Genomic DNA, 27,969 nt, shown 5'->3' on the forward strand with positions numbered 1-27,969 from the left:
AGCATTCGCGAGCTAAAAAGTGCGAATTCGAGCCTTCGGAAAGGGAAATCGCGAGACGCGGCTCGCCGATGAGCTGGCGGCGCGGCGGCGTGCGCGAAAATTTACGCTCGCGCGGCATTACGCGCGCGAGCGCGCGCTGCATCGCACGCGCGTTACGTATTCCGCATCCCCGAGTATGTGCAGACCTGTATGCTAAACGCGACGCGCACGCGTACATACACGCTCATACACAAGTATGTACGCGGTTGTGTCCATACGTCTATTGCCCAATGAATCGCCACGCGCGTAAGCGAAAAGAAAGCCGCGCGGCGCGGCGCGGCGCGGCGCCCGGTTGCGCAACCTGCATCGCTCGACTCTTTCTAAGTATACGCACGCCGCGCAATCCGCCGCGACGAGATTTGCAGAATCGTTTCTCACCATTTCTCCGCGTAATGCGCAGCAATTTCACATGGGCGTCGCGCTATTGATGTCTTCTTCGGATAGCTCGGTATATATTTCGACGTTGAGTTTTTAGCAATTTAAAGAAAAATGTCGGAAAACTATTTCCTTTTTTCTTCTCTTATATTTTTAACGAAAGCTTGGAAATCGACGCACAAAAGAAATCGGTGTTCAATTTAATTGTATCTTCGTTTACATTAGCGAGACAACAGAAGAGCGTGCGCTTCTCTTCATTTTAACGAAATTAAGAAGCATTTAAAATAAGAGAAATTCACTTTTTCGATTTAATCGTATCTGTATTGCACGTTTTCTATTTGCAAAAAAAAGGCAATGCAACAGTTTACTAGAGCGCATTGCAATTAACGGCCCAACGTTGTGAGCTTCTGCATCGCAATTTTACACGACAGGCCGCGAGTACGTATACCTTGCGATACGCCGACTCAAGGAGAGATCTCTGCCGAATCACTACGTCGTGCAAGACCGCAATACAAGATATCGGCGTCATTCCGCCGTAATTCCACCGGTTACTTTCTCGTTACTAACACGTGCGCTTTCGTTTGCAGCGCCGGAGGTGCGGGTGCCGCGAACGCGACGATGCAGAGCAACGCGGATAGCAACATGGACCTGGCGACGGTGACGTCGAGCAACCCCGTCTTGGCGACGCCAGGGTTGAACAACCCCACCTGGAATCGTCAACAGGCGGTCAGCGTCAGGCACGCCTTCAAGATCTATGGCAGCAGCAAGAACCCGAATCATGTCCTACAGAATCTCAGCATGACGGTGGCCAAGGGCTCGATGTAAGTACGGCGATTGTTCAATAAAGATCTCGTGAGATGTAATTTTGCGAGACGTTTAAACTTTGTATTACAACGATGTTCTGTTTCCCTAAATTGAATTTTGTGCAAAATTTATCCCTGGCCTTTATACATGGCCTTACACTGAGATAAAAATGCTGTAATATGAATTAAAACGTAGTTTTATTCAATTAAACGTCGAATCACGGGCTGTCACTTGATTCAACTAAACTTTATACGGTCAATAGTTGTTACTGTCTTTACTTTTAATTTTTTTTGTTTCATTAATATTGTTATTGAATTAACAAAATATTTTTAATTAGACTGATGCTGTTGATTCAACAGCATTTTTTCTGTATGCAATTTTTCCTGAATGTTTCTAAATTCCTTGTCTGTTAAGATTTTTATTTTTTAATTAGTAACTGCATGAAAGCTGTCATTATAACTTGCCATTATAACTTCTTCAGGGGCTGATGTCATAGATAAAGAAAAACAGAAAATATTCAAGCTATGACTAATCCAACAAACTTTCCCAAGTACAACTAATAAAGTACAACAATTTGCAATTAAATTGGAATCCAAGCATAATAAATATAAAAGATTTACATTTAAAAAAGAAATTAAATCTCTGAGCAAACTAAATGTGACAGTAATTCAAAGAATGACAAAGAAAACATAAAATAAAATAATGCTAAATAATCTTACATATTAATTATTTTCTCTCATATGTCAGCATATTTCACTAATAAGTTGAAACTCGTTCCAAGATTCAATAAAAAAAATATAGTCAGAAAACTTTATATTTTACAACTCTCTATTACATCTGAATTCTCTAATTACATCTCTCTCTGCTCTGTTGAATCTTCAATTGATCCGAAATACTCAAACGAAATAACAATAATCTTAACAATATATTATAGCTTCTTTCGTTTCCATATTACGTGCATATTTTTAATCGTTATAAATTTTGTTCATCGAGATATTGCCTAACTTCCTGATCTTAATACCTTTTCTCACGTAATGGTGATCAAAATCGCGAAAAATTGAGCATTATTTATGCCTTTCTGCTTAATGTGCTACATCGAGAAAGCGACGCGAGAAAACTCGTTTTCTATCTTAACGAACCATTTATCGTAACGACTAATCCTACGCTGCGAGCAATTAATTAACGCGATCCTTCATCCGCGGTAACTGTGGCTCAAATCCGCCAGATCCCGATTCGCGATAAGAATCTATCGCGATAGTTATTTCATAATACGAAACAACAATGCGCGACTACGCGACCACCAGGAAATCAAAACGATAATTTCCGTTATAATCATTTCAGTACTTTGTTTCGTAATCGCTATGCGCGATACGCAATTATGTATCTTTCGTGTTAAACGCCGTATTAAACTTGAAGCAACAATTTAGTGTAAATTATGCGTCTCAAGCTGTACAATCGTTTTTTTTTTCTTTTTTTTTTAATCTAAACTGTGTTAGAAAGCAGAATAATTTACATATTACGAGAAGACAACGCGCGAAACTAAGGACGTAATGATATACTCTTGCGGCGTGCTAAGAATTGGGACGAAATGCAATGTCAAACAACTTAGCGCAATAATGTTGAAAATGTGCCGACAGTTCTGAATATTGTACCTGTGGAAACTTCCTTGCATATTACGCTCCCAACTACTTAATATTCGTTCTCTACCTTGGAATAATTTTAGACATTCCAAGGTGGAGAACAGATAAAATTTGTGTAATGGGAAACTTTTAAGTGATTCATTAATTCACTCACATTTAGTTTAATTAAACCAACTTGTTTTTTAAGTAAATCTGTCTTCTTACGTAACTGAATTGTGTATTTTTTTAAAACTTTGACAATCGAGGCCATCTTATTTTAAACTTTCTTGCCCACAGTCACAGGTAATTAATGCCTGAATACAAGAAAGAGGAACAAATTGTATTCTTCATTTACAAAAATTTGTGTGGAAAAAAATATTGTTAAGAGAAATTTACTCTCTTTTGTTTACTTTTCAGTATTTATTCCACGATTCTTTTAGTCGAAGTAATTTTATTTGCAAACACAATTTTTATTAATTGTAATCACAAAAATATCACTTTAATTTATGTAAGACTTGAGTCAAAGTAACTCGAATATTGCCACTCCAAATCGTCTATTAATTATACACAATTACATTTTCAATTTATCGCATATTCATTTAACATGCTCAAAAAAATTCATGTTGCTTTGTTCGCATCAGAAATGTACCAATTCTTCTCGTAACGAAACTGTATATTTTTATTAACTATTGCATAATGCAATCTGCTCTTACCAAATTTCCAAACAATAAAGAGCACTAGAATATTCTATGATCGACGTTCGTGTTAGAAGTAATTTCATATTTATAATAGTTACGGAATTTTATTTTATTTTCTAAATTTATTTTATTTGGACTCAAAAACAAAACGTTTAATTTTAAAATATTTTCAGACGTTTTATTTCCATCTCCATTTTTTAAATACTTAAAAGGATTTTAATTTAAAACGGTGTTAGAAATTTAAAACACTGAAATGCATAGAGCTATTTCAGAAAGATGTTTTAACATTAAAAGTTTTAGTGTTTTAAAATTAAATTGTTTAAAACTGAAATAATTTTAAGTATTTGAAAAGCAGAGAAATAAAACATTTTTAAATATCTTGAAATTTAAATACTTCCGATTATTAGAGAAAAAGATCAATAAAAAGCAAAAATGTCTAAGATGCAAATATTAATAAGAATATAATTTCAACCTTTTTAAATAAAATATGAGAACAAAAATATAGATGTGTATGAGCTAGCAATATTCTTGGTTATCAAATATTTTTTTTTTTTTAATGTATTAGTGGCAACTAAAAATACGAATGTCTGCCATCACTTTAATGTAATCAATATTTTCCAGCAAGAATCTATACTGGAAAAGAAATTCTTCACAAATGATAATTATGTAAAAACATCTTATATATTAAAGAAAAACGATATAACAATAAGATGAGTAATCAATAACAATTTCTTTACGATTCACTTCGGATCGAAGGCAAGGTTCGAGTCTCATGTTCTTAATCTCGCTCGTCGCGAGTTACGTCACGTACACGTTCGCGGTCAACCTTCAACTGACAGTTGCAATTCAAATTTGATTATTCGTTTATTGTGCTTCAAACAAATTTTCTTGACGAGCCGCGTGCGTTTCGCGAAGCTTGTTTTGTTGCGTTCGACGAGAGACTCTCGCGCGAGCGCTTATCAGTCATGCAAACAATCGTATCATTCGATTTCCGGTGAAACCGTCGATTACATATAGTTACGAATAATACCTGACAACGTGTATTTATCTGGGCTTCAAGGACCGCGAACCTTTCAAGCTGGCCAACTACGCTTTCTCGTTAGCATTCTGATGAAAATTGCAAATGTAAATGACGCTCTTCTGTAAAAAGCAATTGATTATCTATATTCATATTCAGAGACGATTTTACTGACAGTTTCGAAGGTTAAAACTTTTAGAATGTGTACACCTAAACATTTTTCAACAGCCAACTTGACTTCTCGTAAAAACTTAGTCTGTTATGCAAAGTATTCCGATATTTGATTATACCTTCTTTTTCTATCAAGGTTTTTAGGTGTAAAGATCTCTTATTCGTTAAAATTTTGTTGCTTTCTTTAAAACCATATTTAAATCCATCATGCATCGTGATAAAGCGAATTGTTCGTTCGTATTTTTTTTTCGCGCTCGGTCTAGATTCGGATCAAATTGATGTTGATCAACACTGATGTTGATGGTAAAATAAATTGTTGGTGAATCATTAGATACGGGCTGCTGGGTGCCAGCGGATGCGGCAAGACCACCCTGCTGTCTTGCATCGTCGGCCGGAGAAGATTAAACTCAGGCGAGATCTGGGTGCTGGGCGGCAAACCCGGAACGAAGGGCTCCGGGGTGCCTGGAAAAAGGGTCGGCTACATGCCGCAGGAGATCGCGCTATACGGCGAGTTTACCATTCGCGAGACCATGATGTATTTCGGCTGGATATTCGGAATGGGCACGGCCGAGATCGTCGAGAGGCTGCGCTTCTTGCTACAATTTCTTGATCTGCCTTCGCAGAACCGTTTGGTGAAGAATCTTAGGTATGAATTTTTCGCATCCGCGACCGCGCAAGCGGAACGTTCCTCGGTCATTCCCCCGATTGTATCAGCGTGCAAAAGCGAGACCTCGGATCAAATTCGTAAAAATGTATTTGCAATAATTTATCAGTCTTTGCGATCTGTATTTGTCAAAAAAAATCGCGTATCTGTTTTACATTTCTCGCAGACGATTTACATTTCACAAAATAAAACTATTCAATTATGCGATTCCACCTTTTGGAACATCTTCTTTTTCGAAAAGAAGACATCTGTTTAGATATTTAAGTTTGCCGCCTCATAAATTAACTGAATATCTGTATTAATGATATTACAGATATTAATATTAAACAATTTATTTCACTGAGAGAAAAAAATAGTAATTTTTTAACTATCACTTTGTTATTAAATAAATATTTATGAACTGTAAGTAAATATTTCATAGCAAATATTCAAATAAATTTTTTTCTCAGTACAAAAAACCTGTTTTCGTCATAGCAGAGGACACAATAGCGCGTCTCATTAGTAAAAGAATATACCTTACACTAATTAACTTCAAGAAACTATAATGACATAATTCGTATAAAAAAAGACTGTTTACTATGTTTATTTTAGTAGCAATAACAAGCTACTTTCTTTATAATTAATGGTAGGTTCAATAGAACCATCAGCCAGCCTTGGAGGATCAATAAATTAATATCGGGTATTTTTGTTATGCTAGTGGCGGTCAACAAAGGCGAGTGTCTTTCGCAGTGGCTCTAATGCACGATCCAGAATTGTTGATCCTGGACGAACCAACCGTAGGTGTGGACCCGCTGTTGAGACAAAGGTGTGTGATCTTTTTTAATAAAATTTTAATTGTCAGAGCTAAAATAGATAAAATTTTATTGTGTCTTCCTGTTGATGTATGCGCTTAACGAGCTTAACGAGTGTAGTGGTTAATGACTGAAAAATAGCTGATCTTTTATGTACGAAATACCGTGATCATCCTTGAAATTAGCGTAATTAGTTAACGTGACAAACCGTGACCCGTGTTGAATAAATCTTTTGCTCATTTTTCCAGTTATTAATACATACACGTGTCGTTAATGGCATAATAATACGCGTATAATGAATTCAATATCGCTCGCTGCTATTAAAAAATGACCGTGAAATGTCCGGATATTAATGTGCTTCAACTACATGGGTAAAACGTCTAATATATGCATAATGAATTCAAACTATCATCTTCTAAATGTTTTTCCTACAAGTTAATTATTACGATCATTTTTAACGCTTAATTATTTAAAAAATGCTGCAAAGTACATATTACTTTCTAAATATGAAGATTTTTTTTAAAAGTTTCTCAACGACTTCGTTGCTTCACAATTAATCTCGACTGAGGCAAAAACGAAATAAGGAAGGCAAGAGCGACTCCGTGAATAACGAGAATTCTTGTTTGCACTTTCGCTGAAAATCAAAGTATCGAGATTAAGTCTCGTATACCAGCGGACTCGTGATCAATGCTCTGAATCCGTAAGTCACGCTTTAAGCTTGACTTTAAGTGAAAGTAGCCGTCCGCACGGGTCTGGACGGCGAATAATAAAAAGTAAAAAAAAAAAAAAAATGAAACTTGCCAAAGAGCGCCTCTCATAATTTCTCACGCAGCCTCTTTGCGTTTCTATCCTGTCTGTCAAATTACTCGAGGCTCGTGTTAAATAATGAAAACTTATATAGCTGTCCATATTTGATGGAACGAATCGGGTACCGTGAACTAAACGTTTTTCAAATTCTAACGCTTGAGTTTAGAAAGAAAGATTTCTCACAGAGTTTAAATCTACCTTTGTATGTTGAACTTTGACTTTTAAATTAATATCAACCGATTTAAAAGGTCGAATTATAACAATCGTGATGCTCAGTCACAGAAAATATTTAACGTATGATTACTTTGTTTCTTAATATTACAATAAATGTTTCCATTGATTTTTTTCTGTGTAACTCAAGTATTAGTAGCATTTTAAATTTGTCAAAACGTCAAGTTCGCGTTATTTAATTCGTTTCATCAAATGTAAGTAACTACAAAAGTACTATTAGTTAGTACTTTTAATACGTAATAATCAAAATAAGTAATAATCATTCGCCATTTAATATACATCCAGTATTATAATACATATCTACAAGAGTGACCAAAATCTGAGTTTTTTATGGAAGTATTCAAGTATGTCTTCAACATTTAAGATAATTTATGTAATGTCTCATTGAAATGCAAAGATTATTTTTATTTATTTATTTACAGAAGAACTAAGCTCAGCATTACAATAAAATTGGGTGTACATAGATCATCTTAAATATTTAAAATATTTATACAAAAAAAATTTAGATTTTTAAAATAAAATGTTATAACTATGTTATAAACATGTCATGAGCACAGCAGAAGTATAATTGAGAAGTCTATTTTCGCGGTACGTTTTGTTTTAAACTATGTGAAGGAATGAACCTTGTTTCACACAGAAGGAAAATGATCGCTTTCATTCGAGAAACAAATGAAGCAGATAATTAACCGAGATGCCATCCACAATAACATCCTGCTTTTACGGGAAATCAATTACTGTAATTATGGTTGTCATCTACGTTTCGCTCCCGTTAATGCGATGTTTCTCCGGTGCGTAGAAAATTTTCCAAATGTTCCCCTGGTCGCATTTATACGCGACGCAAATGAAACAAAAATGAAACTCGTGTAAACGTTTAGGAACGACTATGTGCTCAATTAGGCACCCATAAGCAATTTCATTGGGACTTTATAGTATAATAATTGAAATTTATTTTATTGCACAGAGATAAACGCCTCCTCTCTTCCCGTAGATTTTATTCAGGCAAATTTTATACACGGAAGAGATAAAAAATAATGTTTCTTGAGCAGAAGCTTTAAGCGCATCGTCTCATTATCAGAGAAAGTTTACAGTTTTATTACGATCGTTTACATCTCAGCTCTGCTCGCACTTTTCTGAGTCGGTCGCGCACAATTGTCTCGAGAAATATCCATGGGCCCGATCACTTTCCAGGAGAATATTACTAGGAAAGTCATGACTTACTTTCAATTTAATCACATTTCGGGGCGTTCTACGCTTTAAATAAAGATATCGCAATTTGCGTTAATCAATCATTAATTATTTCGCTTTGCCAGACGATTGAGTCGCTAATTATTCGTTGAATCATTAACTGCGTAGCATATCAAATTTTTTTTGCGATTCATTAATTTTCATATGAGGATGTCAAAAATTATCTTCAGATAAATGACAACGTTAATGTACTAATACGATGTACGTAATTACGCACATTAAATTGATTAAACTTCACAACGTAGATTGATCATTAAATAATGTATATATGTAAAATTCTTTTCCTATTAATTATATTCACAATACACGCTTAAATAAATTATTCTCTTGTGAAGAAAAAATGAATCAAGATATGTCTAGAGTATATGTACGTCGATATCTAATAATATATCTAATAATATATACATATATAGTAATTCGAACGTCGTGTCTACATCGAGCACGGCGACTTTCGACTTTTACTTTGTTACGGTCTAGTTTTGTAAATTGACGACTCAATCTCAACATTGCGCATGTAACGCAACGGTTAGTACGAAAAATTAAACAGCCCATTTGCAAAAAAAAAAGTGAATCCCCGCTTTCGCGCGCGCGAACACGGTTCTGCAAGTCGGTTCGTTTTTTACGTTACCAAGCGACAATGCATCTTTTGCCTATTGAATATGGAAAAATCCTACCGGCGTTTTTAGTCCGGTGCTATAAGGTTCAAGGTGTCAGAAAAGCCAAGAAGTCGGACAAGAATCGCGATGAGCGCAAGATACTGCATAAATAATACATGAGTTACATGCGTACGCACACAAACGTACAACGTGCACAACGATCGCGAATGACGATCGTATGAATTCCTCGGTCGTAGAATAATCCAGGGGCGGCTGAGCAGAATCTGTCGCGAACGTACACGTACTTATATATAAATGATACTTGTATATTTTTTTTTAATATATTTTATTCTGCTACAAGCGTGTGTTTCGCTTCTTTCTCTTACTCAGATATTTATGCAATCATACACATATTTATTTCTTGTTTTAAATTTAAAAATACATGTTTTTTCGAGCATAAATGCGTTATCTGACTTGAAACGTATACGCATGGTTAAAATATGTCTCTTCCTTTTTTTTATTTTCCAGTATATGGAACCACCTGGTTCAAATTACCAAGGATGGTAATAAAACGGTCATCATAACGACTCACTACATCGAAGAAGCCCGACAAGCGCACACGGTAATATCGTCGTACTTTGTTTAATTAGACATCGATTGGAAGTAAAATTTAGCAATTAAAAATAAATCACGATTAAAGTTAGTCGATATTAATGAAAGTGTATACTCGGAGGAAAATGTCATTCTGGTACTATAACAAGCGATTATTCAATTTTAATTTTCTTCTTTTAAGTAACGATTATCTCTACAAAGAATATTTTCTTGATAATAGTCTTAAAATATACTCGTCATATTTACTTGAAACAATTAATACTTGTTTAAAATTTTTCTGCGTGTAGACACAATAGATACTCTACATTTCTTAAATTAAGTATATATTATTTATTTCAAATATTTCATAAGTTCATATATCCGTAAATTTATTATAATTTTATTAAAAACTTTAAAGAATTTTTATGCTTTAATCAAGGACATCAATTAAAATATCAATCAAGAAAGTTAAAATTCATCTGTTTATTGTTTTCAATAGAATTTTATAATATATTCTTTGAAAGAGTATAAATTCCTTTTTTGTACGTAATAAAAGTTTTACTAAAATTTGTAATGAGTATATTTTAAGACTATTATCAAGAAAATACGATTTGTTAAAAATAATTGGTCCTTACTATTATGAAAGAAAAAAGTAAATTGAGTAATCGCATTGATTAAAAGTAGAATTGATATTTTTTTATATGTATAAGCTATATATATATATATATATATATATATATATTCGAAAGAATGATTAATAAATAAATTAGCATATCAATCTCGAGCAGTACAAATTGCGTCGTATAAATAAAACAAATCTTACTGACGATTGACGTCTGTTGGTCGATTATATGTCATTATCATGCCATTGCTGGTTATTAAGCCAGGAATAAATTACAGTGCAATGAAAAACCGACCTCGATTTTTTGTCGGCAATTCACATATCTTACGCTAAATAATATCAGAATACTTCGCGCTTTATTGCCCTGAAAATGTCTTCTTTCGAAGAAGATTTACTCTTCATTTTCTTTCAGCTAAAACTCACAATTAAATCGGAAATTCTCCAAAAAAAAATATACGAAATGTACTGGTTTGCATATTAAAATTGCTCAAATAACAAAACCGAAAGAAATATAACCAAATAACGAAAGAATATTTAAGTGTTTGTTATGAAAGTTTTCAATACGTGGTTTCAGACTTACGTGCCTGCGGGGCTTTACAAATTCAATTCTTCAAGGCGATTGTATTATTAATTGCAACAATAACAGGGAAAAAATGGTTTTCTTAATAGATCGGTTTGATGAGGAGTGGCCGATTGTTGGCCGAGGAGGCACCTAGGACTCTCTTGCAAATGTACAACTGCGCCTCCCTTGAAGACGTCTTCCTAAAACTATCCAGAAAGCAGGGACAGTACGCTCAACCAACGACAGAACTAAATATCTCGAACAACATCAGCTTGGTGAGCATGAAAAATTTAGAACACCATTTTCTTCTCTCAGTTTGACTTATTCGTGTATTCTCTCGCAATTTTTGTGCAAGTTTAAGATTAAGTAGTTCGACACGTTGCACAATATGTAATCAAACGAAATTGAAAGAAAGTAATTCGATTGTTGTCTTTATTGTATGATAATATTTACTTGTATAATAATATTATTATTTATTAAGACGTTTCATAAATTGATATTGTTGTCATTTCAATTTATCACGTTTAAATTTAATATTCCTTTTTAATTTTAAATTTTCTTAATACTTTCTATTTTTTTTTTTGCTTCTCTAAAAATGTCTTAATTTTTTTTCATTTTTTAATATTTGTTTTTGATTTTTTAATTTTTATCCATTCGATATATTATATTATATCTCAATATTAATAATACGATAAAGCACTCACATGAAATACGTTCTACCATTTTATCAAATATTTTTTTCACTTCGTCTAATTGATTAGCGTGATCAGCACATGTATTCAAGGTGTGTCACGTATTCGTACAAATAATTATTTATCAGTATCGTAGCCAACCTTGTATTTATCAACGTGTAATTATACTATATACCAATACACTTTTCATATTGCCACCGGCCACGCTTCTTTTCATTTACGCACAGGCTTCTTTAAACTGGGGGAAAAAAGACGAGCCGGTATACGTGACGGAAGAGTCCGGCGTTGTCGGGCTTAACTTCCATCAAAGCAAAGAGGTCCTGATCCACGACTCCACCAACGGAATAGCGAATCACTACGACGTAAGAGATTATACTCCAGTGCACATCTCACGGCAAATTAAGTCCATTTAAAATCGGCGATGCACACACGCGCGCTTCTTTCCTCGTTTTTGCCAGGCATGCGAGTATTTACGTCGTTGCAATTTATGAAATCACACTCACAATTAGTGATTTCTTTATTTTGACATAAAAACAGAATATTGTATTGAAAATGTAAATTTATTTTTTTTCTCTCTTGTATTAGCTAAGTTAATCGTCCTCCTCGAGATGCATCGTAGATGGAACATTTCTTGATAAAAGAAAACGTTTATAAATACGAAAGTTATAACTCCAGAGAAAAAATTTCAATCAAAATTATTATTGAAAAAATGTCGATAATTACATGCAGCTATTATAATGTGAACAATGGTTTTGCGAAACAGATAAATGGCAAATCATTGGCGAGCGCGAAAGCCGGTTCTGTTCTGGATTGTGATGATTGCGGCGATTTCACGGATTGTTATAAGATTACTAGTTGGGGCAAGATTAAAGCACTTCTGCAGAAAAATTTCTTGCGCATGTGGAGAAATATTGGGTACGTTTTCAAAGAAACGTTTATTTGTATAATAATTAATATTTTTCTAATTTTTCTAATTTTTCTGTTAATTAAGATGTTTTACTAAGATTTTTTTCAAAAAGATAAATAAACAGTTGCTTGAATATGATGATAACAGTTGATGCTAAGAAAAGAATATGTTAATGTTTTGCTTAATAATTTAATTTCGTATAGTGTGATGCTGTTCATCTTCGCCCTGCCGGTGATGCAAGTGATTCTATTCTGTCTGGCGATCGGGAGAGATCCCACGGGGCTGAAACTAGCCATAGTGAACCACGAGATGTTTTACGAGAACATGACGTGCCCCGTTTCGACGAATTGCAGTTTCACACATCTCAGTTGTCGTTATCTCAACTTTTTGGACAACGAGACGATGATAAAGGTCTCAATTATTACATAAAAATGCATAATAAAGATTATTACAGTTTTTCTTTTTATCATTAACGTTGCAAATAAAGAAATGTAACGTCGTTATTCATCCATCATTGAAGAAAAGTAATTGTAACGACGTTACACGTGACGCGTTAGCTCTCAGATATAATCTGAATACAGTTTTAACTAAAGTAGAAATCGATTCGCCGCTAACTTAACACGCGTAACTTTTGTCTCTTTTTATCCTATTTCAATTTTAATTTCTGTTACAGACGTACTATCCGGATCCGGAATCAGCGATGGAAGCCGTACGCAGAGGGGAAGCTTGGGGCACTTTGTACTTCACGGAAAATTTCACGGACGCTCTTGTGGCGAGGATGGCCTTAGGAAGAGATTCCGATGACGAAACTCTCGACCAAAGTGAAATCAGAGTTTGGCTCGACATGTCTAGTAAGTATTCGCTTGACGTATTACATTAATAAATATTAAATATTAAAGCGCCTGGCTTAATCGAGGCACCGATTTATTTCAAATCTTTTATTCATGCCACGTGTAGTTTTATTATTCATTTCCGTGTTTCTTTTTACTTGTATTAAATTTATTTTATAAATCATTTATCAAATCATTTTACTTTTAACTGTACATATATATTTATTATATACTTATTAAAATATTAATTTCCATTTTTTTGTATGGCACAATGACTAAGTCTGGCAATCAAACTTTGTTTCTTTTCCGCGTGTGTAACTTTATCGATGCCATTCGCTATTTATCGACGTTGATTCATGTGTTGATTCACAAATGTGGTTTACATTACGTATTGTGGTTACGTTTCGGATGCCGTTTGGTTTGAATACGCACTATGAAATCTTGCAATTTCAGATCAACAAGTGGGCCTGATGCTGGCGAGAAATCTTCAATATTCGTATAGAGATTTTGCCAAGGATCTTTTATCGTCCTGTGAACAGAATACGAAACTGGCTGACGTGCCGATTCAATTCAAGAAACCTATTTATGGCACCAACGAGCCTAGCTTTACAGACTTCGTAGCACCGGGTGTAATATTGACGTAAGTTTAGTATTTTATATTTTATCTATTTCTGGGTTTATATTAAAACATTTAAGTTAATATATATTTAATCCAAATCTTTGTTTACTTCCATTCTGTATTTTCAAAGGTCTTTATATTTTCAATAAATCGAAGTCACTTCATAAAACTTGATTACTTTCTTTCTCTCGAGTTGCCGTTTTTCAAAACCGACTTTTTTGTTGACAGCATCGTTTTCTTCCTGGCGGTCGCGCTAACGTCATCGGCGCTGATTATCGAGAGGATGGAGGGACTGCTGGACCGAAGTTGGGTGGCTGGCGTGTCACCCGGCGAAATCTTGTTCTCCCATGTGGTCACACAATTCGTGGTGATGTGTGGTCAAACGGCCCTCGTGTTGATCTTTATGATCCTGGTGTTTGGCGTCGAATGCAAAGGCGATATCGGCTGGGTTATCATACTGACGATCCTTCAAGGCCTCTGCGGCATGTGCTTCGGTAAGACGAAGATGAAATAGCTTCTTATTTACCGCACAGTGGTAGATACATCCATTAAAATAATGTAGCGAACTAATGACGTTTTGCAATTTTTGAGAGAAAAAATCCAGTTTCTTTCACACAAAAGTGCAAATAAAAAATACACACTCTCTTTATTCTTTGAACGATTGGATTTTGACAATCGACAAAGACAAAAGGAAAGACACGTTACAATCTAGTTTTTTTTTCTATTTCTCGCAGGGTTCGTGATCTCGGCGATTTGCGAACTTGAAAGGAATGCCATTCAGCTGGCTCTAGGCAGCTTTTACCCTACGCTTCTTCTTAGCGGTATGTAATGAAATCGCAGTGTTAGACAGCAGAGAGATAAGCATATTTGAGATTTCTTTTGTTCTCAACGTGATATATATATATATATAAAAATTACGATAATAATCAGAACTTGCGCTAAAATTAAAATTGACCTTTGTGATTCTCATATCAGTTGCTCTTATCGATCAGATTCAACTGATAATGCACTTATCGCTCTACAATAAATATAGCAATTATCGCGTATTAAATAAATTTAATCGAGTCCAGCGTTACATTAGATCCTTAGATCATTTCGATCTAAATATCACGCGTGCTAGAATCCATACCAAAAGTGAAAGTCGGCCAATACTCGCACGCATCGTGCTCTAATCGAATCACTACACAGGTGTTTGTCAGATCGCTCTGAACTCTCCTTGTTTAAAGCGTAAATTTAATGTCCTAAATATTGGAAGACTCGAAGAAGCCTTAGAAAACTCGAAGAGCTTTTTCTTTATGAATGAGAAAATAAAAAATAGAAATTCACCGTCGAAAGCGACCATATGAAAAATTAAACGCAAAATGAAGAAAAGAAAATACATTGTGGCAAACTCTAATTGACTTTTACTTTGTTATTTCACAGGCGTAATATGGCCGGTGGAGGGCATGCCGACGATTTTGCGATATATCTCGCAGGGTCTGCCACTGACGATGGCAACGACCGCCCTGCGTTCTATGCTAACTCGCGGTTGGAGCATCACGGAGCCAAACGTCTACAACGGCTACATCTCTACCATCATCTGGATCGTTCTGTTCCTCACGATAAGCTTGATGGTGCTAAAGTTCAAGCGCGGATAAGAACAGTTCGTATCTTCTCGCGTCCGGATTGTATTCGGTGTAAAATAACTCGCGAACATGTCGCGACGGATAGATAAGAGTGAGAGAGAGAGAGAGAGAGAGAGAGAGAGAGAGAGAGAGAGAGCTATGAATCAGGGAATGAATGTTCCCCGAAGAGGAACGAATCGATCGAGAATCAGTGACGAAAGTGTGTTCGACGGATGTGACGTCGCGACTCGGGACTCGCATTTTTACCCGGTAGTGAAACAATCCTTTGAAGACGATCTTCTTTGTTTACCTGTTTCATAGCTGCATTATAGCTGGCGTCAAAATTAACGGAGCGTTAGTTAGGAATCGTACAGATTTAGAAGAGACACAATTGGATGTCGATGCGATTCTTTGAAGGTTGGATTTAGAAGAGACACAATTGGATGTCGATGGTCGAGAAAGAAATTGAAGAACCTCCGCACTTCTTCCTTGGATCGCGTCAACCGTAAGGGATTTCCACAATCTTCCTGTGGAAATCCCTTACGGTCGACGCGATCCAAGGAAGAAGTGCAGAGGTTCTTCAATTTCTTTCTCGACCATCGACATCCAATTGTGTCTCTTCTAAATCCAACCTTCAAAGAATCGCGTCGACCGTAAGGGATTTCCACAGGAAGATTGTGGAAATCCCTTACGGTCGACGCAATCCAAGGAAGAAATGCAGAGGTTTTTCAATTTCTTTCCATCTAGGAACATCGCATAACATCCGAGAAAAATATCACCTATTCGAAAAGAGCTCTTTGTCCGACTGCCATCGTTTTAATCGACGTTCGGCGGCAGATCGACTACGATTCTAGACGTCGATGTGTCGCCACAATACGATCTCGCAGCCTTCTCCGCCGCGAGTGGACCTCCGATACATGTGATGCTCCTGCGTAAGCTTAATGTGCTTCTAAAACTCACATATCGCGCGTGCACGCGCGTATGTATGTTTGTATTATACGTATGTGTGTGCGTTTGTATACGTAACAGGAAATCTCGAATAAATGGACGATGTTGATGTATATGAGACTGCTGCATTTGCCTCGTGCGTCTGTTTATAGGGATTATATTTTTGTTCGGCGTCTGTAAAAATTAGAGCGGATGCCCGACACCCCGCCAGGATTCTTCCTGTGAATCGATCTTCTCGAGGATCGCGATCGAGGGAAATGGAATCGGCACTTTCCAATCGGCAATTTACGCGATTTCCAGTAACATTTCAACTTAGCTTTTCGTAATCGCATATGATGGAAAGTATTTAACAGAAATTAGAGGCAATATAATATCTTAAATAATTTAAAATATCGTTTTAATAATTTGTTAACATGAACAAAGGTGAGTTCTATTTTCTGCAATACGATGCAAGTTCTATTTTCTGCAATACGATTTTACGAAATACTTGGTTTTTTCTTTACGTAAAAACCAAGTATTTCGAAAATCGTATTGCAGAAAATAGAACTTGCATCGTATTGCAGAAAATAGAACTCACTTTGGTCATGTTAACAAATATCATGTTAAAAAATTTTCTTTACGTAAAAACCAAGTATTTCGAAAATCGTATTGCAGAAAATAGAACTTGCATCGTATTGCAGAAAATAGAACTCACCTTTGTTCATGTTAACAAATTATTAAAACGATATTTTAAATTATTTAAGATATTATATTGCCTCTAATTTCTGTTAAATACTTTTCTTTACGTAAAAACCAAGTATTTCGAAAATCGGGTTGCAGAAAATAGAACTTGCAGATTAAAGTGTTTCGATACGCGACATCTCGAACTCATAAACTCTGGTCCTATTTATGCTTAATGCTTAATGCTTTCTTGACGAAGAATCGTTTAAGTAATTCGGCAAGAGAGCAAAAATAGAAAAAGTGTAAATGCGTTTAATAGCACTGTGCGTGTCGCGCGAATTATATTAAAAACAGTATTCTATTCCCCCTCGTCGCTCGTCTATTCACGTCCGAAATATCACGAATAGAATTTACGCGCTCGCGCACAATTAAAGCGTTTCGCGTTAATGAATTGTCGCGTGCATAATGGACAATAAGCGATGCCAGCTCATCGCTAGACCGCACCGTAATCCTCACTGGCGATCGTAACCAGGTGTAATACCTTTACGAAGCTACTTGTTGGAGATCTGACATGGTGAAGGGAACCTGGTAAACATCATCCCGGGATTAAAATGGGATCGTAGTTAGTAAGTTCACTTAAATTAATAGGTAATAGTGGTTAATCGTAGCGCGATTCTACTTGCCCATGACTTTTTATGTACGTACGTATTTTATTTAACCCGCAACGAGATCGAAAATAGGAAGAACAAAACGCCAAAGTACTGCGACGCGTGCTCAAAAAATCTAATACTTCTTATATTATAATTATTTTACATTTTGCGTTTTAATATATATATATATATATATATTAAAACGCATATATATATATATATATATATATATATATATATATATATATATATTAAAACGCAAAATGTAAAATAATTATAATATAAGAAGTATTAGATTTTTTGAGCGCGCGTCGCAGTACTTTCGCGTTTTGTTCGGCGTCTGTAAAAATTAGAGCGGATGCCCGACACCCCGCCAGGATTCTTCCTGTGAATCGATCTTCCCATTAATAAACAATAAGAATTTTCGATATGTGGTGTAATGTATTCTTATTTGTTAGAAACCGTCATATATATATATATATATATATATATATATATATATATGTTTCTAACAAATAAGACGGTTTCTAACAAATAAGAATACATTACACCATATATCGAAAATTCTTATTGTTTATTAACTCGTGATGATTTGCATCGGGATTCTGCAATTCTTAACAGACATCAATATCGTTATATTAACGTTGCACAGTATATTAACGTTGCACATTGTATGTGATGAAAAAACCTGCTCAACGATAATGTAACGATATTATCATTAAAAATTACAACATCCTGCTATTGATATCAACTCGTAAACTACGACAGTTTACACAACGAAAGTTCTCTGCCACACGTGGTAATCATTCAGTGGCGTATACATTGAGAGAAATTGTTTAGTAGAATAGTGATCAATTAAATTTTATAGTTAGTGGTAACAAAAACTTAGTTACATTTAACAAAACTTTTTGTAATTTGTTGTATGAAAATAATTATTTGGTTAAGCTACAAATTGTTTAGTCAAAACAAAAATATATATTTGTAATTATAACTATAAAACTCATTTGATTTAACCAAACGTTAGTTGATTTTGCCAAACATTTCTCTCAGTATAAATTTAAATTATAATCATAAAAAAAAAACAATTATCGATTAATGTATGTGTATAATGCAACGTATAAGGAATTTTTGACGATAATATTTGATATTATATGTGTATAAATATATCATATTTATATTATGATCGTTCATAAAGTGGTTTTCTTATATGCGAATTATTGTGTTGTCCAAATGAAACTGCGTACTACCAGGCATATCATCAGCGAAAAAACAAAATGTCAACAAAAATGTATGACACAAAAGAAAGCTCAACACATGCAAAAATGTATATTGTATTTTACTTATATATAAAAAAGGGATATAAAACTCATATATATGTAGACTTTTTTCTGCAAAACTCTAGTATTCGATTTCAAAGATGATTTTTCTCTTGTCAGCCAACTGCGCGACCGATGTTTAAGTTCGAGTACACTTGCCAAACGAAACGAGCACCTAATTCAGCGACTTGATATATTTAAATGATATTAAAATTTGATTCGTTTCAGAGTTTCCCTTTTCTATTTTATGCATACAAAAATTCAATTTTACGAATTCATTATTTTTAAATTGAGGAAATTTTATGACTCACCGGACCGTCGCGCAGCAGCCGAGTTGTAACACAGCTACATTAATCTGTAAAATGCATATAAATTCAAATTAAAAATCCAAATTATAACGTTCAAAATAAATACGGCAATACCGGTCGAAGGCAGTTCGTGGTGCTCATAGTTTTTTAGGTAAATTTATAGACATTTACAAGATGCCTCCAAACTGCTTCATTTAAAAAAGCATTACTTACATTAACTTAAAGAAAGTCGTAATTTTTTAAAGATAAATTATTCGAAACAATTATAATAGATTATCAAATAGATGTAATATTTTATTGGTACATTAAATTTATGAAATAACAAAGAAATATTTTTTACGTAAATGTATTTTATCTTTAACTGTTCTCTTTTTTTGCATAAACAATTCTTAATTTAGAAAAAAATTAATAAATAAAATCTGAAAGTAACACAACAACAACAAAATTGTTAACATGACTAAATTTTTTAAATTAAATAAATTTCTTCAATTTAAGTATTTATATATTCAAAAATTTCTTCAACAATTTCAAACGTTTATAAATTTAACTTAAATATGTAAATATTTGAAACAAAGAAATTCAATCAAGTTGTTGAAAAATTTAGTCAAGTTGCCAATTTTTTTTTCTAAGTATAGATAATGTACTTACCCACAGGGTTGTTCCGCCGTTGCCCGATGCTTCCCCCGAGCCTCCGCCTCCTCTCAGATTTGATAAATACACAACACAACACTCGCAAAAAAAAGATTAATTACGATCGCGCACTAATTCTCTCAGCAACACGCAACGCTTTATTGACGGAACTATCGGCGTTAATCGAAGCGAGCTTTATTAAATCACAACTTGTAGCCACACGTATGTACAAACAGAACTCGCTCGACATCGATAACAGCACACGATGCATTGGCTAGACGGAGCTAGCAGTAATTTGCGCAGGGTAAATTAATCTCGATTTTCACGCCGTCCCGTAACAACACGCGCGTTTCCGAGCGATCTCACTGTCTCGTTCGAACGTTTATTGCAGATTACTCACGAAAATTCGAATGTACGTGCAAAGAAAACTCCACTCACATTATTGACGATGACGTCACGCAAAGAAGTACGCGTACGAACAGCATGAAGTTAACGACGAGAGAGAATCGCAGCGAGAGAGGCTCGCTCGCCAAATTCACGCTACACGCACGAAAGAGAGAGAGAGAGAGAGAGAAAAAGAAAAAGTAGATCGCCGTTCCGTCGGAGCATTTTACTGTACATATTGGCTGCGTTCATTTTCTCACAACGCTTGTAAACATTATTTGTCCTCGTTTAATAATCATAAACAAGGATGAAATGATGTTTACAGCGCGTGAGCGTCCAAAGTAAACGCATCCATTGTTACAGACTAGAACCCAGATTTATGTACATACATACGAGGCAAATCTACTCAACATTGACGATGGTCCGCGAAGGGTGAGACGTACGAGTCGTGCGAAACATTCCTTCACTCGCGTCGCCCGTCACACGGTAAAGTCAACAAACACACGTCTCGAAACAATCGTACACAACTCATTTCGTTCCACGTTGCACAGGCGAACTGTGATTCGAACTGTATGTGTCCAGATACACACGACGAGACCGGAGCACGCGCTGCGCAGTCCGTGCCGGCCGGCCGCTTACCCGAAATGCGTAGCGAGTAGCCGTTGCGCCGCCGCCATGTCGCCGCGCCGCCGCCGGCTCGTTGGACGAATTGCTGCGTAATGCGCGCGACAGATTTTCGCGAATTTACCCATCTCTCGTGAAATACGCTTATTGCGGCGAATCCTTGTCACGCGTGTGTCGAAGTCGAGCTTTCTGCGACTGTACTTACAGCGAAAAAATGCGTCGACGCGGGACCGATTAGCCGCACGTCCGCTACATCGCCGGTCTCCACTCCACTGACTTCAGACTCCACTATCGATGTCAGTGCTGTCCCCTATTAGCGGAATGCGGCATGCCGAATTTGCTCCGAATTATTTTTTAAACTCGACGATCGGTAACGTATGCATTTTCAACAAAAATTTTTTTTAGGAGAAAATGTTCATACATACATGTCTCCAACGAGCAATAGGCTTTTCGTTAATCCTGCTGTTCATTTCGATTTTATTACGCGATCGTTTGGCTCAATGTTGTTTAAAATGTAGTAAAAAATAAATAATTTTTGTAGAAAAACAATCGAGCTGTGCACAAAACAGGAATATTAAATATTAAGAATAGAAGTAAAAGGATAACGTTTTAACGTAATTAAATTAATTTTATAACTCAATTTAATTTAGTTTAAAAAATACTAACTTACCCATATCTACCCATAATAAATATTTATAAGACAAAACATATAAATGCTTTATACAAAACACAACATAAATTATTATCATTAATTATCTGTACAGTGAAAAAAAGGATCTTGCTGATTTAACAAATGTCCAATACCTGTAACGAATATTTGTACATATAGTAACAATAAATGTGATTTTGTTGTCACTATATCTACAAAGATTATTAATCAAGTTTTTTTCTCTCAGTATAGTGTTTATTGAAGAAACTTATTCTATAATTCTAATTTCAATTCTTCATTGCTTTTCCATGAGAATCTTTTTATTTTTTACAATTTTTTTATCACCTTGAGCCAAACGATGTGATCGTATAATAAAATCGAAATGAACAGCAGGATTAACGAAAAACCTATTGCTCGTTGGAGACGTGTATGTATGTACATTTTTTCCTAAAAAAAAGTTTTCATGGAAAATGCATACATTACCGATCGTCGAGTTTAAAAAATAATTCGGAGCAAATTCGGCATGCCGCATTCCGCTAATAGGGGACAGCACTGACATCGATAGTGGAGTCTGAAGTCAGTGGAGTGGAGACCGGCGATGTAGCGGACGTGCGGCTAATCGGTCCCGCGTCGACGCATTTTTTCGCTGTAAGTACAGTCGCAGAAAGCTCGACTTCGACACACGCGTGACAAGGATTCGCCACAATAAGCGTATTTCACGAGAGATGGGTAAATTCGCGAAAATCTGTCGCGCGCATTACGCAGCAATTCGTCCAACGAGCCGGCGGCGGCGCGGCGACATGGCGGCGGCGCAACGGCTACTCGCTACGCATTTCGGGTAAGCGGCCGGCCGGCACGGACTGCGCAGCGCGTGCTCCGGTCTCGTCGTGTGTATCTGGACACATACAGTTCGAATCACAGTTCGCCTGTGCAGCGTGGAACGAAATGAGTTGTGTACGATCGTTTCGAGACGAGTGTTTGTTGACTTTACCGTGTGACGGGCGACGCGAGTGAAGGAATGTTTCGCACGACTCGTACGTCTCACCCTTCGCGGACCATCGTCAATGTTGAGTGGATTTGCCTCGTATGTATGTACATAAATCTGGGTTCTAGTCTGTAACAATGGATGCGTTTACTTTGGACGCTCACGCGCTGTAAACATCATTTCATCCTTGTTTATGATTATTAAACGAGGACAGATAATGTTTACAAGCGTTGTGAGCCCGAAAATGAACGCAGCCAATATATACAGTGAAATGCTCCGACGGAACGGCGATCTACTTTTTCTTTTTCTCTCTCTTTCGTGCGTGTGGCGTGAATTTGGCGAGCCTCTCTCGCTGCGATTCTCTCTCGTCGTTAACTTCATGCTGTTCGTACGCGTACTCCTTCGCGTGACATCATCGTCGACATCATCGTGACATCATGTCGCGAGTGGAATTTTCTTTGCATATATATTCGAATTTTCGTGAGTAATCTGCAATAAGATAAACGTTAGAACGAGACAGTGAGATCGCTTGGAGACGCGCTTGTTACAGGACAACGTAAGAGAAAGTCGAGATTAATTTACCCCGCGAGAATTACCACTAGCTCCGTCCAGCAAATGCATCGTCTGTTTTCATCGATGTTGAGCGAATTCTGTACATACGTGTAGCTACAAGTAATGCGATTTAATAAAGCCCGCTTCGATTAACGTCAAGCGTTCCGTCAATAAAGCGTCGCGCGTTGCTGAGAGAATTAGTGCGCGATCGTAATTAATCTCTCTTTTGCGAGTGTTGTGTATTTATCAAATCTGAGAGGAGGCGGAGGCTCGGGGGAAGCATCGGGCAACGGCGGAACAACTCTGTGGGTAAGTACATTATCTGTACTTAGAAAAAAAAATTGGCAACTTGAATAAATTTTTCAATAACTTGATTGAATTTCTTTGTTTCAAATATTTACATATTTGAGTTAAATTTATAAATATTTGAAATTGCTGAAGAAATTTTTGAATATATAAATACTTAAATTGAAGAAATTTATTCAATTTAAAAAATTTTGTCCAGTTAACAATTTTTTTGTTGCTGTGTTACTTTCAGATTTTATTTATTAACTTTTTTCTAAGTTAAGAATTGTCTATGCAAAAAAAAAGAACAGTTAAAGATAAAATACGTTTCCGTAAAAAATATTTCTTTGTTATTTCATAAATTTAATGTACCAATAAAATATTACATCTATTTGATAATCTATTATAATTGTTTCGAATAATTTATCTTAAAAAATTACGACTTTCTTTAAGTTAATGTAAGTAATGCTTTTTTAAATTAAGCAGGTTGGAGGCATCTTGTAAATGTCTATAAATTTATCTAAAAAACTATGAGCACCACGAACTGCCTTCGACCGGTATTGCCGTATTTATTATTTTGAACGTTATAATTTGGATTTTTAATTTGGATTTATATGCACTTTACAGATGAATGTAGCTGTGTTACAACTCCGCTGCTGCGCGACGGTCCGGTGAGTCATAAAATTTCCTTAATTTTAAAATAATAAATTTGTTAAAGTTTATTACATAAGATAAAGGAGGAAAACTCTTAGAAAAAAAAATCTCTTAATCGTATTATTTATTCTGCAAACCGTATTACGAAAATAGCAATAATTCTTTTATTGTGATAGTTATATGAGGACATTCTAATCAAATGTTATTTTATAATATTACCACAAGAACTACGCTTGTGAGAACTGAACAGATGGACATATCTTAACATTTGTATTCAGCGTAGTTCACTGTAACTTAAATTTTCATAATATTTCTTGTTGAAACATAAAGAATATTATTTTAAAAAACATTGCAATTTTTTTCGTGTGTATGTAATTAATATGATAATAAATATTCAAAATTTATGCTAAACATTCTTTGTTAATTCTGAGTATACTGTTTTTAAACAAGTCAATCGTTCTCATTCTCCATAATCCAGTCGCGATTCTCCTCCACCAATTTCTTCCAATATTCTGCAAAAAAGAGATATATTGAATTACATATATACGAGTTTAGATACGTATTTTACACATATATAGTATAATATACTTAATATGTCATGAATTCTTAATAATCTTTTAATGATGCCTAAACAAAAAGTTTATCTAATTTGTGATAAGTTTATTTCTGCTTCAGCAATACTTACTTAATAAGCAACACATTCTTTACGTTCGCTATAAGCGCGTGGCATCTATTTAATTTATCGTAATTACCCGTTAATTCCAGAAGTGTACCATTGGTGCCACCATACTCGACAGGCAAGATGTTAGCTGGTATATCCTTGAAATAGTTTTGCATCATCTTTTGCGTGTAAACATGCAACCTGTTCTGCATCTTTTCAGTCATAAAATATCTGAAAATTTTCAAAACAATTTCGACGTATTCGGGCGCGTTGATCATATTAATCGATTGCACTCTGATAGGATAACAGCTCTGCCACGCGTGGACAATGTTCTTTATTATTTGAGGTCGCATTTGTCCAGCGTGACGTATAGTTGGATTGGCCACGTTCATGAACAATGCGCAGCCATACACAGATGCTGCGGAATAATACTTCATAGCAACTTCAAAAACCGCCATAGCAATCTAAAAAAGATCGTCCGTCAAAAAATAATAGTTCACAATTAAAAATACTTCATCGTGATAATATCATAAATATTTGAAACGTTGATCGTCACCTTAAAAATATTTGATATTTCGTGTCTTCTTGGATCATGCCGAGTACAATGCATGATAATAACTAATCTTCCCTGGTTGTCCGGCTCTCGCAAGGGCAAAACCAATCTAAACGCAAATAAAGTATTTCATAATCCTTCAAAAAAATCAACACATCTTTTAGTTTTATTTTACAATAATACAACTAGTGTTTCTTAATAGTTCTTAATAAAATATTCTTCTTAAAATATAATAGAAACAAAAACAAGCACTGAAAATTTATCTCTGATTTTATTCTGTTATGTATCCAAAATGGATAAAACAAATTAAATGATAAAAAAGACTCACAAAATTCAACTAATAATTCGAAAAAATTATTGTTACCCCATTTCAAGCAGTTCTTGTAGTTCCGGTCGAAACGGATCTTTATTCATGTACCACTCTGGTAAATGGGATCGTTGCTTATAATAGTTTTGCATTCTGACTTTAGTTTTCTCGAGATTAAATTTACAGACTCTCAAAAATCGCAGGATGAAATAATCATCTGTGTAAGGATTAATAACGATTAATAAGAATTTATTTTAAATACATTTTACAATTGAAATGTTAGTATCTCTATCATTAAATATTATAAAAACCTATATAAAGCAACGTGCTTAAAGGTACAAATTAGAAATTCAAATCTCATTGTTATTTACAATGACTAATTGACACAATATCAACATGTGAAAAGTTCAAGAACATAGTGTTGAATAATTGCAAATAATTAGATAAATATCTGCACTAAGATTATGAAAATTGAGTTCTTATTGTTGTGTATGCATATGATTGACCCCGGAACGCATGAACTGCAATTTGTAGTATTTACATGTGTGGTTCTGAGGCTATTATAAGCTTGATATGGTAGAAAATTTTGTTAAATTATTATTTTATTTTTTTAATTGTTTTAATAATTGAATTTATTGGTTTTTATCTAATATGTAAAATATGTAACTAATATATAAAATTGTAAAATTATTTAAAATAAATTTAATTAATTATTTTATTATGTAATGTTTATATAATCTAATTATATAATGTTTATCAATCTATAATATAGATTGATAAAAAACTTACTATTAAAAAAGATTTTTTTCACATTGATGCGTGCGTATCGCAATTATATATTATTATATAATTGATAAGTATCTCGAATGTCGTATATATAAATATATAATTCCTAACAGTACATATATGAATATTTTAGAATAATATACGTTAAGCAATTGCTACTAACAATAAGCAATTAAAACTCATTAATTATAACATATGTCGACAGACTATTCTTCGTTTCTCGTATATTGCGATTTAAATATTCTGTGAGATATTGAAATTCTCTGTTGAAACTCCATTTTAATTTTAATTAAAAATTCGCGCGTCACAATATGCATATCCACGTTTTCAATATATAAAAATCTTTTTTTTTCTTTTTTCTTAATCAATTAAATGCTTACAAAAAATTAATCGCAAGATCTTGAACAAATTCTAAAGTCCCATAATACGATAATAAACTTTATCGTATAGATTTTCTCTTGCGTCACTTTATTCAGCATCATTTATTACCATTTATTTAAGACTTTCTGATCGCTTTCGTTTTTCTTTTCAAATACTTGTTTTATCTTATACCTCTTGACTCATATCATATTTAATTAAATATCAAATGTAATGTCATATCAATATGTCATATCAATGCTGATTAAAAGTAATTCTGATGTATTGTTTCGGAATAAATAAGCGATAATTGAATCTTATCGAGCGAGAGATATTTCAACGCATCTACCTTGTGAGACCATGGTCATTTTTACCGATTTGTGCGGGCAAGTTGCCGCTTTCTTCGATCCAACGTCTTATATTCGCGACGGCGTTCTCTCTAGTCTCGTCGGTCTCGTTCAAATGTGCCGCTGCATACCTCTTAACCTCAATGATCAGCTCTTGCAGAGCGTGATGCACGATGCTGTCGCCACAGCTGTTCGCCATCGCAACACAATAAGTGAACGTGAAATGGTGAACGCCAAGCCTTATCACTCGTCACCGCGGAGAGACTCGCATCTCAAGTCGCGAAAACGTACTACACGCGCAATATGCAATCAACAATAACCGCGATTGTCAGATAATCGTGGTGCAATAGGACGTGCACTTTGGAATCTACGTCTTCTGTAGAATTGTTTCAGTATAAATTAGCTTCAGTAACCAGACATCGCGCCATCTGCAGCAAACAGTGACGGATTCAGTTTGATAAACACAATGAATTTCTAGTACCCATTCTCTCAAGAGTATAAGCTGTGAGAAAATTTTAATTTTTATATTTTTTACATCTTTCAAATAAAATAAACTATAAAGTAAATTTATTACAAAATTAGAATTATACTGTTACATGTAAATTATATAGGTAAAATAAGTAATATTTTTCCGAAGTATATTTATAGTTAAAGAGACAACATTCTTTAAATAAATCAAGTTCTAAGTTATAAGACAAGTTGAGTGAATTTATCATATTCACATAATTTAAAAATAGTATAATATAAACAATTTTTATTAGAAGCTTGATTTTTATGCATACATTCATATGCATGTGTTAGTCTGTCATTCTCTGAGCAAAAAGAAGT

The 27,969-nt window shown here is 34.8% G+C and overlaps 2 protein-coding genes and 2 long non-coding RNA genes across 13 annotated transcripts in view; 2 read left to right on the forward strand and 2 right to left on the reverse strand.

Annotated features, from left to right (window-relative positions):
- The window catches only part of LOC105199322 (ABC transporter G family member 23), a 61,823-nt gene extending 45,040 nt beyond the window's left edge, over nucleotides 1-16,783 (forward strand). For 6 of the 8 annotated variants that reach the window (XM_011166365.3, XM_011166366.3, XM_011166367.3 and 3 more), the window contains 13 exons: nucleotides 1,002-1,235; nucleotides 5,056-5,370; nucleotides 6,086-6,193; nucleotides 9,587-9,680; nucleotides 10,941-11,108; nucleotides 11,753-11,887; nucleotides 12,289-12,440; nucleotides 12,636-12,843; nucleotides 13,106-13,283; nucleotides 13,716-13,902; nucleotides 14,110-14,375; nucleotides 14,616-14,702; nucleotides 15,304-15,742. In XM_011166365.3, coding sequence (XP_011164667.1) covers nucleotides 1,002-1,235; nucleotides 5,056-5,370; nucleotides 6,086-6,193; nucleotides 9,587-9,680; nucleotides 10,941-11,108; nucleotides 11,753-11,887; nucleotides 12,289-12,440; nucleotides 12,636-12,843; nucleotides 13,106-13,283; nucleotides 13,716-13,902; nucleotides 14,110-14,375; nucleotides 14,616-14,702; nucleotides 15,304-15,518 — 2,347 coding nt within the window. In that variant the 3' untranslated portion in view covers nucleotides 15,519-15,742. Of the gene's footprint in view, nucleotides 1-1,001; nucleotides 1,236-5,055; nucleotides 5,371-6,085; nucleotides 6,194-9,586; nucleotides 9,681-10,940; nucleotides 11,109-11,752; nucleotides 11,888-12,288; nucleotides 12,441-12,635; nucleotides 12,844-13,105; nucleotides 13,284-13,715; nucleotides 13,903-14,109; nucleotides 14,376-14,615; nucleotides 14,703-15,303; nucleotides 15,743-16,232 lie in introns of those variants that run through there. The other 2 variants (XM_039458864.1, XM_039458865.1) reach the window with 2 other exon arrangements.
- A 2,014-nt stretch (nucleotides 16,784-18,797) lies between these two features.
- Nucleotides 18,798-21,281, reverse strand: LOC120359790. Its single transcript, XR_005576567.1, has 2 exons — nucleotides 20,016-21,281; nucleotides 18,798-19,414 (listed from the first exon to the last, which is right to left on the reverse strand). It is a non-coding gene; the product is annotated as an uncharacterized LOC120359790 (long non-coding RNA).
- Nucleotides 21,282-22,231: 950 nt separating this feature from the next.
- On the forward strand, nucleotides 22,232-24,477 carry LOC120359789. Its single transcript, XR_005576566.1, has 2 exons — nucleotides 22,232-23,500; nucleotides 24,104-24,477. It is a non-coding gene; the product is annotated as an uncharacterized LOC120359789 (long non-coding RNA).
- LOC105199323 (retinol-binding protein pinta) lies at nucleotides 24,238-27,651 on the reverse strand. 3 transcript variants are annotated; one of them, XM_011166369.3, is made up of 5 exons: nucleotides 27,169-27,649; nucleotides 25,709-25,868; nucleotides 25,348-25,453; nucleotides 24,883-25,255; nucleotides 24,238-24,642 (listed from the first exon to the last, which is right to left on the reverse strand). In XM_011166369.3, exons 1-5 carry the CDS (start codon nucleotides 27,338-27,340, stop codon nucleotides 24,581-24,583), a joined length of 873 nt encoding a protein of 290 aa, XP_011164671.2. In that variant the 5' UTR covers nucleotides 27,341-27,649; the 3' UTR covers nucleotides 24,238-24,580. The 3 variants fall into 3 exon arrangements, with proteins under 3 accessions (XP_011164671.2, XP_011164673.2, XP_011164672.2); XM_011166371.3 differs by having other exon boundaries at nucleotides 24,494-24,642; nucleotides 27,144-27,304; XM_011166370.3 differs by lacking the exon at nucleotides 25,709-25,868 and having other exon boundaries at nucleotides 24,494-24,642; nucleotides 27,144-27,651.
- Between the last annotated feature and the right edge of the window lie 318 nt (nucleotides 27,652-27,969).

This window comes from Solenopsis invicta, chromosome 16 (genome assembly GCF_016802725.1).
Source record: "Solenopsis invicta isolate M01_SB chromosome 16, UNIL_Sinv_3.0, whole genome shotgun sequence".
In the NCBI taxonomy this organism is placed as follows: Eukaryota; Metazoa; Arthropoda; class Insecta; order Hymenoptera; family Formicidae; genus Solenopsis; species Solenopsis invicta.